At 40.9% G+C, this 18467-nt stretch overlaps 1 protein-coding gene across 8 annotated transcripts in view; it reads left to right on the forward strand.

Moving 5' to 3' along the window:
• ppfibp2b (PPFIA binding protein 2b) overlaps positions 1–18467 on the forward strand; it is a 51927-nt gene that overhangs the window by 1408 nt on the left and 32052 nt on the right. For all 8 annotated transcript variants that reach the window (XM_079567509.1, XM_079567508.1, XM_079567511.1 and 5 more), the window contains exons 2-3: positions 13555–13654; positions 14406–14614. In XM_079567509.1, the coding sequence (XP_079423635.1) occupies positions 13573–13654; positions 14406–14614 (291 nt within the window). In that variant the 5' untranslated portion in view covers positions 13555–13572. The remainder of the gene's footprint in view (positions 1–13554; positions 13655–14405; positions 14615–18467) is intronic.

Genomic DNA, 18467 nt, shown 5'->3' on the forward strand with positions numbered 1-18467 from the left:
AGTAATCAAATTGTGGATGGTATTGGTCATAAATTTAAAAATATGCTTTCGGCTGTGCCTCATAAACTCTCCATCCGTTTGATAACAGGACAGTGTTACAAGTCACACCACAGGCAGTTATTTAACAGGTGTGCAGCAGTTTTACAATTACAGTAAAAGACCAGTAATCAGTCATTTATAACTCTGAACTCTATGGCCGAGCGGCTTTTTAAAGCTGGGGTTGAGTATTCCACTGTTTGAAATGTATATTTGGGCCCAATACAAACTCTAGTGTCTTATATGCTCGAGTATGAGTATGATATCGGAGTGCAATTTTCCCTGGCCTCCCCCACATAAAAGAAAATGTGACATGGGTCATAATTGAGGTAACATGACACTGTTTGACTTCTTAATTATTATTTTTTTTTTTATTACCACAGGCATTTCATGTGATAATCCAATAGCCTACTTCATTCTAACATGTGTCCGATGTGGATTTTTAGAGCAATAGTTTTGTCAACCTCTTGGACCTTCGAAATAAAGCTTAAACGGCCTCAAATTCTTGCAAAGTGTCATTTGAATAGATGTTCCCTTCAAAATTATGTTCAAATAGCGAATCAAGTTCATGTGAAAAGAAAAGGATCTGAAATGTTAGAGAGTAGTGCTGTCAATTGATTAATTAAGGCAAGGCAACGTTATTTATACCGCACATTTCGTACACAAGGCAACTCAATGCGCCTATTCAAAACAAAAAATCTCATTAATTACATTTGATTGCATTGATTAATCACGATTAATCGTATCCACTTTAATGTAATGATTATATTCCATTATTAAAACCAGACCGACATAAAACGCTCTAATTTAAAGCATTTGCTCACATTTAATTCACAAACATAACTATGTGAAAGCTCCTGAGACCAACTGAACTGGGAGGGGATGACCTGCTCTGCCTTTAGAGCGGTAAGATCAGTTCATGATGACAATTCATTTGTGATGATCCCCCATGTTTATTGCATTCATTATTTTCTGATTAATTGTGAGTTTAACTTAATGATCTTTTAGGTTTGTTTCCAGCTCTATACTACTGAATTTCATTGACCATGGTCATGCAGTTTTTTTTTTGTTTTTTTTTCCCCCAAATGTGTTCACTGATCCACTGTCATGCATTCTACACCGGACCTGACAGCCCTGCTAATTTTTGTAATCTTTGAGGCATGGACAGTAACTAAGAAGAGTAGGAAAACAATTAGAGCTGGGTGATTATTCCTCCCAAAAAAATCTTGTCTTCAAAAAAACTTTACAATTCAATGACAATGTTTTCCTCTATTTAAAACAAAACAACTGCTGACTGTAAATATATTTTAAATATAAGTATATCAGTAAGTACATCAATAAACCCAAAAATAGCAAAGGCACTATCACTATAAAAAACAGAAAAGTCACTGTGCAGTTTAAACAAAGATTTTTAAACATCCAAATTAGATTGTTTAATTTAAATCGAATTTTTGCCCAGTCCTAAAACAATAGACATTTTTCAGTCTAATGTTTCAGATTCAGTTCATTTGCAGTTATAAGTATGATAAAAAACACTTTGGACGAGAGGTGCAAGTAGCTCAAAGCGCATCGTCAGTCATAGCTAAATACGTTAAATTAGGTTATAATTCAAGAGGAAATTTGTAAAACACATCAAAAAGGAAAAAAGAAAAAAAAAGCAATAAAGTGTGTGATCAAAGTCCATTGTTGTTTGTTTATTTGCCAAGACCCGAGACGTTGGTTTTGGTCATGGAGAAGACACCGAGCCAGCACTGTGTGCCAGATCTCCTACAGCCTATGCATGAACACAATGCTGATGGCTGGAGAAAGCTGGAGGAGGCAGTGCCGCTTTTCTCCAACAAATCTCCATTTAAAAGACTGGGTTGAAAGGCACTGTTGCCATTGAGGTGGTGAATTGATGAAGGGTGCTTTGGTGGGCATCGCGTTGGCATCAGCAACAGGTACATCAGTGGTGACAGAAGTGATGCCAATTAGAGCTATTGGCTAAGGAAGTAGGCAAAATAAAGCCGCTGAATAATGAGTACTTTATCTATATGTAAAGTATTTGCTGACTCTCTTGATTTAGTTTTGTTTGGGATTCTACGAAGTCTAAAGGAATAGTTGAATTGTAATGACAAAAAAGAGACTGGGAGACTTTTGAAAAATGTGAGTTGAGAGACCATTTACCATTTACTATTCATATGTCTTCAGATTGCTTTTGCTAATACTTCCAATACTTCACTCAATTGATAAGTCAAAAGGAGCTCTTGTATCCTGCTGAACACATTTCTAGGCCTGCTAACCCTTTAGTGTAGACCTTTACAAACGTAAACATTGAAAAGAAAAACTGTGATTCTTCTATTTTTCCATAATATTTCAGTCCTCTCTCAAATGTTTATTATGCTGGTGAAAATGTTGACTGTGTGAAATGAATCTTAACTTTAAAACCAAAAAAGTTGTTTGTCCAATCTTCAAGCAAGGGATGGATGTTAATGTGTGTAATATTACCATTTTTGTTCCTGCCTGTGGAAGTTTGTAAAGCATCTATTGCGAATAGAGACACGTGCAGTGGAGGCAGAGGATGGCACTGATCCTGTGATCAAAGCAGTGCTGTACATAATACCACAGCCGTGATTTCCTGCGCAGCGAGTGCAGCCTCATATTGGCCTGTCATCTTACTGTAGTCGACTGGACATAATCCACACTGCCTCAGTGTGAGCCGCGACGAGTAACAGCAGAGATAGAGGGCAGATTAAGACGCGGATGAAATAAGGATCAGGAGAAGGAGCAGAGAAGACACTGATGCCCCGGAATTAGGCCCAACTACATGTGGTTGAGACAGAACAAGAAACGTGAGCAGTGGACTGTTGGTAGAGGTTTGATTTGATATTATGCTCAAAATTTGCTTCAATGACTGCTACAAAACATTTAAGGACCCTGTGGCTAGATTAAAGCAATAGTATTAGTGATAACACCGCATAGTTGGCTTGTATTTTCTTGAAAATATTGACAATTTCTGAAAGTGACACCAGCCATTTTCATCATGTCTTTTAAAAAAAAATGTTTTTAACCATCTTAAGTTGAACTGGTTGGTTGGTCTTAAAGAATCCAAGAATGAAGAATCTGCTATAAATATTTCAGAATTGCTTTGGCTTGTAACGTAGAATGATCTCTACTGTGTTCAAACAAGCAGGAGATAAAAGCTGTTTTAATAGAATTACTTCCCATCATCGCTGGCCCTGAGAATAGAGGCCAAATATCAGAGTGGATAATATTACAGCACTTCAGTGTCAGGGCCGGTTTAAAAGTGAAGATTTGTTTCTTTCTCAGTTTGAGGTCAAGCTCAGAAAGAGAATAGGGTAGAAATGATAGAAAGAACAAACTGTAATATTACGAAAAGCAATCGAAGTTTTGAAACATGCAGTTATGCACTTTTTCATATGAAAAATAACTGGACTTTTATGCCAACATTAAAGGATAGGTAATACGGCAGTGTATACTGTACACCCACGTGTTTGTACTTGCTACCCATTTCCTTATATTTGTATCTAGCTGACCATACCATCTTGTTTCCAGGCTTTATTACACATGTAATGACCACAAATGTAGGTTTTATGCAAATTAGTTTTAAGGTTCTTTTAGAAAGACACTAGGTAATACAAAAGAGCTTTGTTCAAAGACCAACGCTTTATTATTGTATTATATAATTTGTAAACAAAAAGACATAATGAATGTAATAAAATAAACTGGTTTTATGCAATTCCCTCCTGGAACCGCCACCTTAACGTGGTGGAGGGGTTTGAGCACCCGAATGATCCTGGGAGCTCTGTTGTCGGGGGCTTCGTGCCCCCCACTCCCATGGCAAACAGGTCCTAGGTGACGGGTCAGACAAAGAGCGGTTCAGAAGCCCCTTATAAGAGACCAATAGGCCCGGTTAATCGTGAGGCCGTCCTTCTGTGGACCCACCACCTGCAGGAGGAGCCATAAGGGGCTGGTGCAATGTGATTCGGGCAACTCCAACAGCTGCCCCCACGACCCGGAAACGGAAAAGTGGAAGAAGATGGATGGATGGATGGATGGTTTCATGCAATTCATTTAATTCATGAATTGAAAGTGTTATTGGCTACCTGGCCCCACCCAAACACACAAAAAACATATAAAGATTTGATGCTTACAAAATAACTTAGGAATTTATATCAATTTTAAGGGGAACTAAAACGGCCATCACAACCCCCTCTGTATTCAAACTAGAGAAAGTCATACTTCCTCTTTCTTGCCCTGTATTTCTAGATCTGATCTCCGATGTCTTTTAAATTATAAAGTTATAAAGTTTGTCCAACTGTGTCAATATTTAGTCTGCATCCTGTTTCAGTGCGTTTTATATTTGTTTTCCTCGCCGCTTATCAACATTTTAATTTTCAGCTGCTTTGGACAACATCTCATCATCCGTCTGTTGTAAACTCAACTTACTATTGTGTATTGCTTAGGGGCTATCCTTAATTAATGTAAACTCTACCAACCTGTCCTGTACGTGCAACTATAATTACTGTATGCATACTATGATTATATGTGAATGGGTTTTCACAAAAGGCTGTGTGTTCAGATGTACTTTTTTTACAAGCTAATAAAGGCCATTGCACGTAAGCTTGTCCCCATGGCTGTAACAGTATGCTGTAAGTTGATATGGTCGCTCTTCTCCTCACCGTTTGCGACCGAGGCTCTCGGTAACACTAGTCCATTGTATCCTATGAAGTGCAGGACCACACTTTTTTGTCTGTTTCATGGTTGGCAGCAGTTCCAGCTCATCTACGAGTCAAGTCATGATCAGGCTGTTTCAAAGCATTTGGTCGTATCAGCCTCTTAAGACCTATAAATGAGCATGAATAAAGAGAGTATGGACTGCACACTGACCATTTGTGTGTCGCTGCAACAGGTGGAAAATAATATGTTCTCCTGTTCCCTAGCTCTTTAGCTCAGTTTACAGTTTTAGGGTTAAGGTTAGGATTGGGAAATGTGTCGGTGTGTCACTGGAGCAAGCGGAAAGCATACGTCATTACGATAGAACAAGAGCACTCAGTGTATGTCCCTAAATTTCTAGGAACAAGTACCAGGGAACATCATATCTGTGTTACTTCCCTGCCAAATAGATACTGTAATTTGATATACCTTGATGCCTTTTCTGCTTTTACAGTGAAAGTGAAATTGCACTTTTGAGAAGCCATTTGCAGATGCTTCTCTGTCATCATTTAGTACATAGAGTATAATGTGATGGATATTACAGTAAAAGCTGCATTATGCACCTTTTTATGTGAACAAAAAGTTTATATTTGTGTGTATTTGACCTTGTATTGACCCAGAAGCTGTATGAGTGGTCTGCATGGCGCCTTTACTTTCCATCACAGCAGTCTCAAGGACGCTCCGAGGACAATTGTTTTCAAGGTTTTCACTGCAGACTGACCCAAAAACCTACAGAGCGAGGGATCCTGGAGCATTATAGAGACCACCGTGATCGAATGTAGAGGCGCCATGCTGACCACTCATACAGCCGCACAAATATATATTTTTGGCATGAAAAGTTGCATAATGCACCTTTAACCTTAAAGGAATAGGCCACTGTTTTTATATACTAAGACATGTTCTTACCTAGCCTTAGACGTGTTAATATATACCCGCCTGGTCTTTGTCCGTGCGCACTGTCACGCAAACGGAGCACATACGCAGCCTCTCCCACATGTCATATAGCTCCAAAAAAGCTCACGATAGAAGCTACCAAGCTCTTCCACGTGTTCCCTATTTAAATAAAGTTACGTGAAGTGTTTTCATGCGAAGTATATTTACACAGAAATGTAACATGTCGATTTTATAAGCAAATAAAAAGGGGAACTATATTGTGAGGCGTAATGATACGAGGAGCAAAACGTCCGCGCAGTAACTCCTAAAGACTTCCCCCGCTCACTTCCGTCAATAACCTTTAGGAGTTACTGCGCGGACGTTTTGCTCCTCGTATCATTACGCCTCACAATATAGTACCCCTTTTTATCTGCTTATAAAATCGACATGTTACATTTCTGTGTAAATATACTTTGCATGAAAACACTTCACGTAAATTTATTTAAATAGGGAACACGTGGAAGAGCTTGGTAGCTTCTATCGTGAGCTTTTTTGGAGCTATATGACATGTGGGAGAGGCTGCGTATGTGCTCCGTTTGCGTGACAGTGCGCACGGACAAAGACCAGACGGGGATATATTAACACGACTAAGGTTAGGTAAGAACATGTCTTAGTATATAAAAACGGTGGCCTATTCCTTTAACCTTGCTCATTTATTTCCTTGTCGTCATTACTATGGGCTGTGGATAGCTAAGATGGAGCAGTTAAGTACATCAGCTCAAGTGAATCCGCAAGTCTTTAATGGGAGGCAATATCACATACTTTTGCATTCACTTCAGTTCTGTGAAACTGTTATTGGGATGGCACATTGGCTCATACAGTTAAGCCTCTTTGGATAAAGTGAAGGAAGTTGATTTGCCTAGCTAACACTTTTTGTCTGACCAAACAAACAAAACTAAATTTGGCAACATTCTCACCTAACATTTGTGCAGTGCTCAGTTATTATTCGTGACCAGTGAGGTAGTGTGTGTGTGTGGATCTATCCCGTTGCTCGACTGAATCTTACCCAACTTGCTGTCGATTTGTTGTTTTGTGCAATATAGTCATTAATACTTTTACGATACTGCCTGTAATTCCCTTGATCCTTTTTTACTTGCCCTTTACACAGAGATAATTGTCTCAACTCTCGATTCCTCCGCGTGGCCCTCACCAGCCTGTCACCGGTCTCTGCTTGAAGTTGATTCGCCGATCACTGTTGTCACATGACCCAATGCTTTGTTTAATGTGGGAGTATTAAGCGGTGTTGACATGTTGTTTTTGCAGCAGTGTTTGCTGACACTGGTCTTTGAGCCGTGGGCTGTGTCAGGGCTTTACAAACGGCCAGACAGATCAGCAGTGACTTCCACAAACGGAGGTGATATAATCTTCTGAGAACACATTGAGAAAAAATGGCTAAGTAGTTGAATCATGAGGTTTTGCGAGATTGAGCCACTTTCCTGTCTGTCTCTCTTGGAAAACTTTGCTTTAATTTGCCACCCTTCATTAGTCCACATATTGTTTTTCAACCTCTTCATAGAATGGATTGTATGTGTACAAGAACCAAGCTATTTCATGACTTTGTTTTACAGCATTATTCCTTATTTTAGTTTTTTGGGGCAATTTTTCAACTGAGTGTTTGCTGGAGCAGACTTTTATGCATGCGCTAATTGCTGACATATGGAGAGTGCACTATACTGGTCTATTACTGGCAACTAATATTGTAGGCTGCAAGCTTGTATCATAACCTTTCCTCTGCAAACACTGTTTCAGTCAACAAAGAAGATTGTGATCGTCAAGCCAATATACTTGCAGCCATTTTACATAAACATTATTTAGCCATTAGTGTATAGCTTCCTGAAACAGAGCGCTTCCAAAGAAATACTTATGAAGGGAAGTGTTGGGTGTGGATATTGTTAATGCACATGTGTCCATATTTTGCTCTCTAATTAGACTATTAGGGCAGTACATGGCTAGATTACACAAAGGAAATTAAGTTAACTTGGGCTCTATTCTGATCTGTGTTATGCTGGAGCCAAACATGACTGCAGCCTAGAATCTTGAACAATAGTGCTTTTAATTGGCCACCAGTTGTTTGTTTTGATTTTGTTCATACAAAATAATTCCTCTTCTTAGTCGTTTTAGTGAGAAACTTAAAGAAACTTGAAGAAATGCAAGAGGCATTTTTAGTCATGCTTATTATTTAATTTTAAGTGCAGTATATTAAGTTTTTATTGTTTACAACAATCCAAATTGTCTGAGGTAATATTTAAGTGGACACAACTTGGAGTGTTCCGCAGTGTGGCTTTATATGTGCAAGAGAAAATGAACCACAGGTATAAATAATAGTGCTTTTAAAGGTGCACCGATCCAGTTTTTTTTAGGCCGATATTTACCGATACCAAGAGACTCTCTTACAATTAGCTTTCTCTGAGTGAAAAATGTAATTGACTCTTTTCACCGTTTTAAGATCAATAAAGTCATATTTTGTTGTCATGATATTATAGATCATTTATAGTTATTGATAAACTCTTGGATAAACATTTAACAAGGGTCACTGGACTTTTCTACACTAAATTGTGTATATGACAGGCTTTAGGTTACATTAATACAAACAACTCACATAAAGTTATCTGATCATTACAAATATGTTAAATAGTTATTTCTTAGACTTAAACACAAACACTTGGCTTCAGCTTTGGTCGAGTCTATTTTATTAGGCTTTATTATTTCTATCATAGTTTCAGTCCAAGCCTTGAGTGTTTTTTGTTAGCATTAGCATGCTCCCGCTAGCTTTAGCATACTGATGCTAACTGGGGTATTTTGCGCGCCGGTCAAAAATACATTTGTGGATTAAAACCAAGCGATTGAATTCTCCAGGTTCTACTTCAAAATGACATACAGCATGCCCATATGCACTTAGATTTAGGTAGTAAAAGTTGTGTTTTTAAGGCGTTGAGAGACAAAACTGGTATTGGTTCAGGATCGGATATTTGTAGCTGATACCCGATATCGTATTTTTTCTAGTATCGGCTCCGATATCAGATACCAGTATCGGATTGATGCATCCCTAAGTGCTATATTTTGCCCTTTATTGGTAACTGGTTACTCCATTAGCTTAACTTCACATGGGTGGTTTATTGATAAGTGCTTTCATCAAACTCCACTCAATCACCCATTCAGTATTCTCTCCAGTCAGCTGCATCCTCCACCATGTTTCCTCTCAGTCCACAGTTTGAAAGAGGCTGAGGTGGTTTTGTGAGGCTGAGTTAAAGGGCAGCACATAGACATACGTCCCTTCCCAAATGCCACTGCTCCACTGCTGCTGCTGTGGCATTGATGTAAATTGTGGGAGAATGCGGTGTTTCTTGTTGGCTGGGCTCCTCAGAGTGCGTTCACCTGGTGTGACAGCTCAGGCCAGGGCAGAGGGGGGTCTGAAGGCTCACACATTATTCCAAACAGGCTCGGCCCAATCAGGAGAAACACACTCTCTGCCTGCGTTAATGGTTAATCCCCACAAACAAAGTCGTTGCACACTGGGGTTTCTGCTTCAGACAAAGACAGACTACTCTCCATGTCACTCAGGTAGGATTAAAATGTTTAAAAACATTATTACATACGGGATCCTTGTTTTATTACAGATGAATGAAGTTAATGACTCATTATATCTAGCGTATAGTCACTCACTGGATCTAGACACTGCATGGTCTAACAATACAAATGAAAGGATTTAAAATAGCTTGTTTAACTCAGAATTTACACTACTTTATAAAATGCCTGGTTATTTTTTAACAAATCATGAGCTGTTACTGACACAATACGCTGTAGTGAGTTCATTAAAGTTGTTAAAGTTGATGGTGGACTCTAGCGTTTGTGGAACACCAAACCAAATTCCCCTCTTATACCTTTTGGGATCTATTGTTGTATACTTTTGTGTGACCAGTGGTAATTTGGACTTAACCAAATTAGCCAAAGTCTTCTTTCTGTAGTCTTTTCCCTATTGTTTGCTGTTATTGATTTCACACTTGCTACCTGTTAGTATTGTACCAATTTCACATAGTATTTAGAATTGTATCGATTGAATGAAGTTTTCAACACAAGATAGAGTCTGTTTCTTTCCTTCTCATGAAAACTGTTATTTTGAATTATCTGTCCTATTTTGTTTAATTGTTGGTTGTAACTAGGGATGCACCGATCCGATACTGGAATACTCCGATACTCAGATATCAGAGCCGATACTGGAAAAAATACAAATACAAAACTACAAATATCAGATACTGAACCGACACCAACGCCTTAAAAACACAACGTTCACAATCTAAGTGAATACAGGCATGCTGTATATCATTTTGAAGCACCTGGGCATTTCAATCGCTGAGTTGGTTTTATCCTCTGCAAATGTATTTCTGATCGCGGCTGGCTAGCAACAGCATCCTAAAGCTAGCGGGAGCATGCTAATGCTAATGGCAACTAATCAAGGTTGGGTCGAAACTATAAATATCTAAAATATTCCATCCATCCATCCATTTTCTTCCGCTTTATCCGGGGCCGGGTCGCAGGGGCAGCAGTCTCAGCAGAGATGCCCAGACTTCCAGATCCACACACACCTCCTCCAGCTGTTCTGGGGGTTCTGGGGGGACCCCGAGGCGACACCAGGCCAGCTCGGAGACATAGTCCCACCAACAAGGCCTCTTCCCACTAGGACATGCCTGGAACACCTCCCGCGGGAGGCAACCAGGAGGTTCATATCGGATATCGGCAGATACTCAAACCCCGGTATCAGTATCGAAAGCAATAAAACTGGATCGGTGCATCTCTAATTGTAAAAAGCTGCAATATTTATGGCTAGATAAGTATCGATATCTTAGATAGTAGGTTTGGAATTGATTAGTATTGAGTATAGATTTGTTTTGACATCTCCACTTCTCATCAAGACATAGTATGCATTTATTCTGTCTTAGCACCTTGTAAGAGGCAACAGGTGAATTAATCATGTTAAAAGTGTAACATTGAGGAGCAGTGTATTCATCTGTGTTGTACAGCTGCAGTGTCAGCCCAGAGGCACACTGTGGTGGTGATTAGCAGCAACTCCACCAGTGACTGATGGGAATGTGGTAGTTCTGGATCGCTGCCAGCTTCCTGTTAGCTGCTCTTCTGTTTCTGCGAGCAACAACTGTAGCATTTATCACTTTTGAAAGCCGCTCTCACCAGTAGCCTACAAGTGGCTGCATTTCCACATTATAGATCCACACTTACTTAAAATTTGTTACAGTATTATACTTATTTTTCAGTTGATTTGCGTTGCTATATTGTTGATGAGCATGTTTGCCTGCTGCATATGGCATTTGAATGACATTGATATTGTTGTCCCCGTGGGGATTGAACTCATGTGTTGTGTTTCTGCTTCATTAGGCCGGCTGTGGATGAACTAGATACAAATGAAAAAGCAGAAATGTAACTGGACCAAACCTCGTTCAGATGTGAGCAGGTCACTTGGAGTGGAAGTCTGTCCAGCCCAGTGGCACTAACAAAGAGATAAACTTTGGAACAAACAAGAACAGAACTGGAGTCTCAACCATGCTGACTCTGTTGATTGACCGATCTGCTTTTAAATATGTTTGGAATTGGAACATTTTCAGCAAACCTTTCAGCTTAATTGTGATATTGTAGGAAATTCTCAAAAGTTGCACCAACCTCAACTTGAATTCCTGTCAGTAAATTGGGTCTGCTTTTCTAGCGGTGAAAGTGTGCAGAAGATAAACGCAAAATGTGGAAGAGCTTATTTGTATCCAACATTGAGCCTAAATGAGCTTTTCCAGCACAAGAGGAAATCCAACCTCACACACTGTTTTGAGAATAGGCTCCTGAGCTGCTTGTGCTGCAGTGTCTATAAGCTGTGGTGAAATAATCCTAGCGCACAGAAAGCAGGATTCACTGTGGAGCCTGACGAAGCAGAGACCGCTGTGTGCGGAGTGTCTAATAAAAGCTGAGGTGTTAAGGCATTACTCGCTTCATTGATCTTTCTAACCAAGTCGGTCTTCAAAGTACAACTCACTACATTTCCAGCTGAAGGAGTGAAGGCTACTGAAAATTTGGAGTGCAGATGTAGTATTTTATCTGCAGCAATCGCTATTTGATCAGCACCACATACAGAACTCAGAATGAACCTCACAGTCTGGCATTGTAATCTATTTCCTCACATATACTTGTTCACTGTTCACTTGTACTTTCCTGAGCTGAAAGAATTTATTTTGTAACTTGGTTCAGTAGTTGGCTCAAAGTGGGAAGCATCTATGTCTCCAAATATAAAATAAAATCTCTACAGCACACTGTACATTTGCAGGTTTTGTATGAAGTTAACTTATATGTCTCATCGTATATACAATATTGTGTTTTCCTTGGGTGACTTAAATATCTCCTTCAAGTCTTGGTCAACATTGGCGCAGACACACCTTTAAGTGGAAAGGAAAAACGGGTTTTTCCTCTGTAGTGAGAGTGTCACGGTGAGTGCTGACATCAATCTTTGGCTCATTGTGACCATGTTTATCATACACACAAATGAACAAGGAAACAGTCAATATAAATTCCGATCTACCAGTTCTTTGCTCCTGTCTCTCAAAAACTGGGCTGAAAAGCTTTTAATGCAAGTTTAATGCATAAAACCAGAACAATGTTGTTATAAACAATATTTTACACTAGGAGGTGCTATTAGCATTAGCATTGCATGTACAAAGCTTGTGGTAGTAGGACATGCCATACTTTTCATACAGTTACAGCCTATTATCCAATATGTGATGACTTAGCTGTGACATTATGACAATGCAAAGACACATCCCAGCTAAGACACGGACATTGTGGTACCAGACGTGACCAATCACCATGTACCAAACAACAGTCCACTGAAAGGTCTGTAAATCCACAATGTCCTTCACTAAAATACAAAGCTGTGGTTGTTCAGAGAGATCATGTCATCGCTCTCTCACTTAATTATTAACAGAGAATTGTTTTTGCATTTTTCACACGCAAAAACTTTAGGCCTACTATCAGTTTTATTTGAACAAAACGAAAACTTTGTGAATTTGTATTTTTTCATCAAAGCAGTGAGAGTAGGACTTTTTTTTTTTTTTTTTTTTTTTGCAATTGAAACTGAATATAATTTAATATAATTGACCATATTTACTTTCCAGTGTAGACATAATATGCTATATCAAACTAAGCCTGTTCTGTTTCTTAGTGGAGTTTATTATGTAAACTCTACGAGGACACGTCACTGCATTGAGTGAATTGGGCACATGGCAGTTCCAGCGGTTGTCATAACGTGTGTGTGTGTATAAGCGTAGCTAAAGCTTCTGTGTTGGAGGGAGGGACATTGCTTGAATACATGAGTGTCCTTCTTGTTGATGCGCTCATGTTGATGTCCACTGGTCCCTAAGCGGCTGTGACAGGTCGACAGAGGAGCGATGAGGGGAACGGGATCAGGGCCAGACCCTGGCTGCCTCTGGGGATGTGTGGGCAGCAGTTCAATAAGAGCTGGAGAAAGTTTTTTTTTTTTTTTCATTTTAACAGATTTTTGTGTCGGTGTTGTCTGCTATTGCCTGAGTGCCTCGTCATTCACAGCAAGATGGTCCCGGGTTCATTACCGAGGAGGCTACTGCGGTTTCCCCTATCACGGAAAAAAAACATGTACAATAGGCCAGGATGAATGATGTGTGTGCATGAATGAATGGTTAGTGTTAAAGTTGCAAGACCTCAGTGAGTGTTCTTTTATATTGTTACACACAATATATAATATATTGTGTGTTGCAATATGAATATTAAGTCGCCTGATATTGTGATAACAATAATTGAGCGATTTATTGTGCAGCCCTTAATTCAATAACTTTATTCTTCCAGCTCACTTGAACAGATCTGATGCTACCCTCTGTTGCCATGGAAATGGAGGCCAGTCACATGTTGGAGGCTGCGTTGGAGCAGATGGACGACATCATCGCAGGTAAGTCCCAAAATCCAATCATATTGTAGAGGTTACTGTTGTTGAATTTCATACTTTCTCACTAGTCACTTGACAAACTCATTTGATTAACTTTGGACATTTGGGTTTGTTCAAGGCTTTCTAACTATCTAGAATTGTTTTCATTTGCTGAGAAGAAAGAAGTATTAAAGAAACCATCACACAACAAATGAACAGTTCTTTTTTTTTCTCACTGCAGCCAAAGCAGTTCAGCCAAAAATAGAAATACATTAGACTCATTTGTGATAGCATCAACCAATCGCAATGAGGAAATTATGACCGCTCTCATATCATATTATTTACACTGCACAATGTTTTATCCAAACATCTGCCGGGGATAAATGAGCACACTTAAGCCAGTCGCTTCCGTGGAGCATCTGTGTGGCACATCCAGCAACTTTCTTGTATTTACAGTCTTTATTTTCCACTTGCGAGCTTTACAGCTCTTTGTTCTTGGATAATGTAGTAGCCATTGTCTGCCAAATTAACATATATTGAAACTTTAGTTAAAAATGTATTTGATTAATAATATAGTCTGACAGTGTGCATGAGTTTAGAGCCGCTGCAGTGTCCTGTGAGTGCATGCAGATGTGTGGGAAATAATCCAGATGACACATACGCATAGTGGAGATCCCCACAGCACAAGGATAGATGGAAATCTGCATCAAAGTGCCATACTCATATCAGCTCTCATCACTGACAGAAAGTAAGTGGACCATGTTCTCTGCTGCAGGTTCTAAGTCGGTGACAGTGGCGTCCTCGAGCAGCCTGTTCGAGATAGCCTCCCCGGGCAGCTTCAGTTCGATGCGGGTGCTGTCGCTGGCGGAGGACCTGAAAGAGGCCCTAGAGCTTCAGTCCGGTGCAGAGGAGAGGGAGGGTCTCAGGTCACAGCTGCCCACTCAAACTGCACATGCCCTGCTGCAGTGGCTGACCAGTGGAGACGTGAGTACCACTATTTACTATACTCTATGTATGCACACTGGGATGGAGGCGGTTGCGCTTAAATGTTAAAGTTGAAATATAAGTTGCAAATCTAGTCGCAATTTTTCGAAATTAGTATTAGTATCGGTTCTTTTACGCAACACCTTGAATAAGAGCTATTATAATCATGTGGTACATCTTTTTTGCTGGAGACTTTTTGGTTGAGTGCAGCCTTTGACAACTGTAAAATTGACCGCTTGTCTCCTGATGTTACTGGGCTGGCTCTGAAGTGCGCCTTATTGCTCAGGGCATGAAGATTGCCTGCTGGAGTTACATAAGTGCATTTATCAAAGCGGACATCTTGTGTAAAATAAAGTTGGACTCACAACATCGAAGAGAAGGGTCCAGCTGTTGAGCTCAAAGGCCTCTTTCAGCACCGCAATGTTTTTACACCTCTCCCTCTGAGGCACAGATTAGCACACAGCACGTCGATTTGCTCACATGTTTCAAACGGAAAGGATTATGTGTTATAGTTAAATGTACTGAAGTCTATGTGTAATACAAATTATGCATAAGCATCGGAGCAACACAGTAACCCGGTTATGGATGGGCAATAAATCCAATGAATTCAATACATTTTCATTTAAAAGAGGAACTAAGTAACTTGCTTAGCTTAATAAATCCTTTTCGTAGTTCCTCTGGGGCTAATACAAGTGTTGATTGGGGGGGTCTCTCATCTCCCCCGGTGTCTGTGGCCAGAAACCCACCCTTGCAACTTTCCTGCCAGCTGGGCCGGAGACACAATACACACTGACAGAATCACGAAGAAGAAGCTAACAGGGTAGCGGGTAAAGCTAACTGCAGGCTAGCGCCACTTTAGGAGTGTTTACAGCCAAGTTTGAGTGAAAAACATTATCTCCATTGTGTCCATAGAGTTGATAATAATAATAATGCATCGGTTTTATATAGCGCTTTTCTGGACACTCAAAGACGCTTTACATTGCATTATTCGTTCACTCCATACTTGGTGGTGGTAAGCTACTATTGTAGCCACAGCTGCCCTGGGGTAGACTGACGGAAGCGAGGCAACCAGTCTGCGCCATCGGCCCCTCCGACCACCACCAACACTCACTCACACACTGCATTCGCTAGGCTTCCTGGTGTTACTAAACGGTCTCCCATCCAAGTACCGACCAGGCCCTTCCCTGCTTAGCTTCCAAGGTCTGACGGGATTGGGCAGAGCAAAGGCGGTATGGCCACAATTGTGGCACAATGTGTAATATCCCTCTCTCTCTTTGTCTTTTCTATCAGCACTAGCTGAGACCCGGCCTTCGGCCGGGCCTCGCTAGTCTCCACATTTGATATTCTGAGATGATGAGTTATTACAAAGAAATGTCCAACCCGTCACACAGTTCAGCTGTAGACCAGTGGTTCCCAACCCATTCCAAAAACTATGGCCACTACAAAAGTGTGAAATAATGAAGGCAAAAAACAATTTGAAAGAAACTGCAATTGGAGTGTTTGATGCACCCGTACTCCTTTGTTACAAACTACGACAATATTTTTGCTGAACTCGGGGAACAGGATTCAAGAGACAGTGGAATAATTATTGATAAATATTAGGGGTTCAGCTCTAACGGTTTGGTTCACGGTGCAGGACCCGTGGTTTGGTGCATCACGGTAATGTACAATAAAAAAAATAATAAGTAGGTTTTGAACAGAAATAGCCTAATGATCGTTGTTAGACAGTATTTATAACCTTACAATAAAATTGGAAATGCTTTCAAAGCTGCTTTAGAATCAAATGTACCTCTGGCCTCACAATACGTGAAAGCAAAATAGACAACAAATGGTACAGCAGCAGCGTAAAGAAAAAAGGAAAAAAACTACGCAGTGCAGGCCATGCGCTCGTTAAGTGGTAGTTTCATTTTTACTCACACGGAGGATAAATCAGTCGGAGCAGCGCGTTTGATTAGAGGCTCGTGTTTGAGCAGGTTTTGGGCACGCACGCACACACATACACACAGCGCCCTGTTTGGATGCGCGCACACGCACGGCAGTCAGATCTCGTGCACTCGCGTTTTTGTGACAGCGGGTTGTCCTCGGACAGCAGCACCACCAACCACGCACACACTCAGTACTGTCGCCAGGCTTCGTGGTGTTCCCAAACGGTCTCCCATCCCAGTCCTAACCAGGCACTTCCCTGCTTAGCATCGGAGGAACGGTCTCCCATCCCAGTTCTAACCAGGCACTTCCCTGCTTAGCTTCAAAGTCGGTATGGGAAATAAACATGGCGGCGCCCAGGCGGCGGCCATTGAGATAGCGTTTTCTATAATAGACTAGCTGAGACCCGGCCTTCGGCCGGGCCTCGCTAGTCTCCACATTTGATATTCAGAGATTGTGAGTGACTACAAAGAAATGTCCAACCCGTCACACAGTTCAGCTGTAGACCAGTGGTTCCCAACCCATTCCAAAAACTATGGCCACTACAAATGAGTAAAAGAATGAAGGCTCAAAAAAATTTCAAACAAACTGCAATTGGAGTGTTTGATGCACCCGTGGTCCTGTCTTATAAAGTACGACAATATTTTCGCTAAACTCGGGGAACAGGATTCAAGAGACAGTGGAATAATTATGGATAAATATTAGGGGTTCAGCTCTAACGGTTTGGGTCACGGTGCAGGACCCGTGGTTTGGTGCATCACGGTAGTGTACAATAAAAAAAAAGAATGAGTAGGTTTTGAACTGAAGTAGCCTAATGATCGTTGTTAGACAGTATTTATAACTTTACAATAAAATTGGCAATGCTTTCAAAGCTGCTGTAGAATAAAATGTACCTCTGGGCTCACAATACGTGAAAGCAAAATAGAAAACAAATGGTACAGCAGCAAAGTAAAAAAAAAAAGGGAAAAAACCAACGCAGTGCAGGCCATGCGCTCGTTAAGTGGTTTCATTTTCGCTTTCACTCACACGGAGGAGAAATCAGTCGGAGCAGCGCGTTTGATTAGAGGCTCGTGGTTGAGCAGGTTTTGGGCACGCACGCACACGCACACACATACACACACGCACACATCGGCCAGTTAGGATGCGCGCACACGCACGGCAGTCAGATCGCGTGCACTCGCGTTTGTGTGACAGCGGGTTGTCCTCGGACAGCAGCACCGCGGTCCATATGGACCCGTGGCCAATGCCCGCGGCCGGTGGGACCGTCACGTGGGGGCCGGCCGCGGATGTCCACGCACACACTCAGTACTGTCGCCAGGCTGCCTGGTGTTCCCAAACGGTCTCCCATCCCAGTCCTAACCAGGCCCTTCCCTGCTTAGCTTCGGAGGAACGGTCTCCCATCCCAGTTCTAACCAGGCACTTCCCTGCTTAGCTTCGGAGGAACGGTCTCCCATCCCAGTTCTAACCAGGCACTTCCCTGCTTAGCTTCAAAGTCGGTATGGGAAATAAACATGGCGGCGCCCAGGCGGCGGCCATTGAGATAGCGTTTTCTATAATAGATAGTATGCTACGACACCTGCAGTGGCGCTTATGGCCTCTAGGGGCACTTCTTAGTTCTGCTTTAATGTGTGATAAGGTTTTTCTCAGCTGCTGCCTCTTGTCTACCCCATGTATATGTGAATGAACCTGTGGAAGACAAGGACTATTTTGATCTTCTATTGCCACTGTTACATATATTAATTCAAATAAATTGAAAAAGAAAACAAATCAACCAAGAGGTTGAAAAAAATAATGTATGTATATTACATCTAAATATTAGTTTTATATTATATATATATTTTCTCTCTCTCTACTACATATTAATATATATATATTACTTCAATTACTACACACAAGGAGATAATTTACTGTGTGTGCTACTTACAATATC

This window comes from Gobius niger (assembly GCF_951799975.1).
Source record: "Gobius niger genome assembly, chromosome: 12".
NCBI classification, from domain to species: Eukaryota; Metazoa; Chordata; class Actinopteri; order Gobiiformes; family Gobiidae; genus Gobius; species Gobius niger.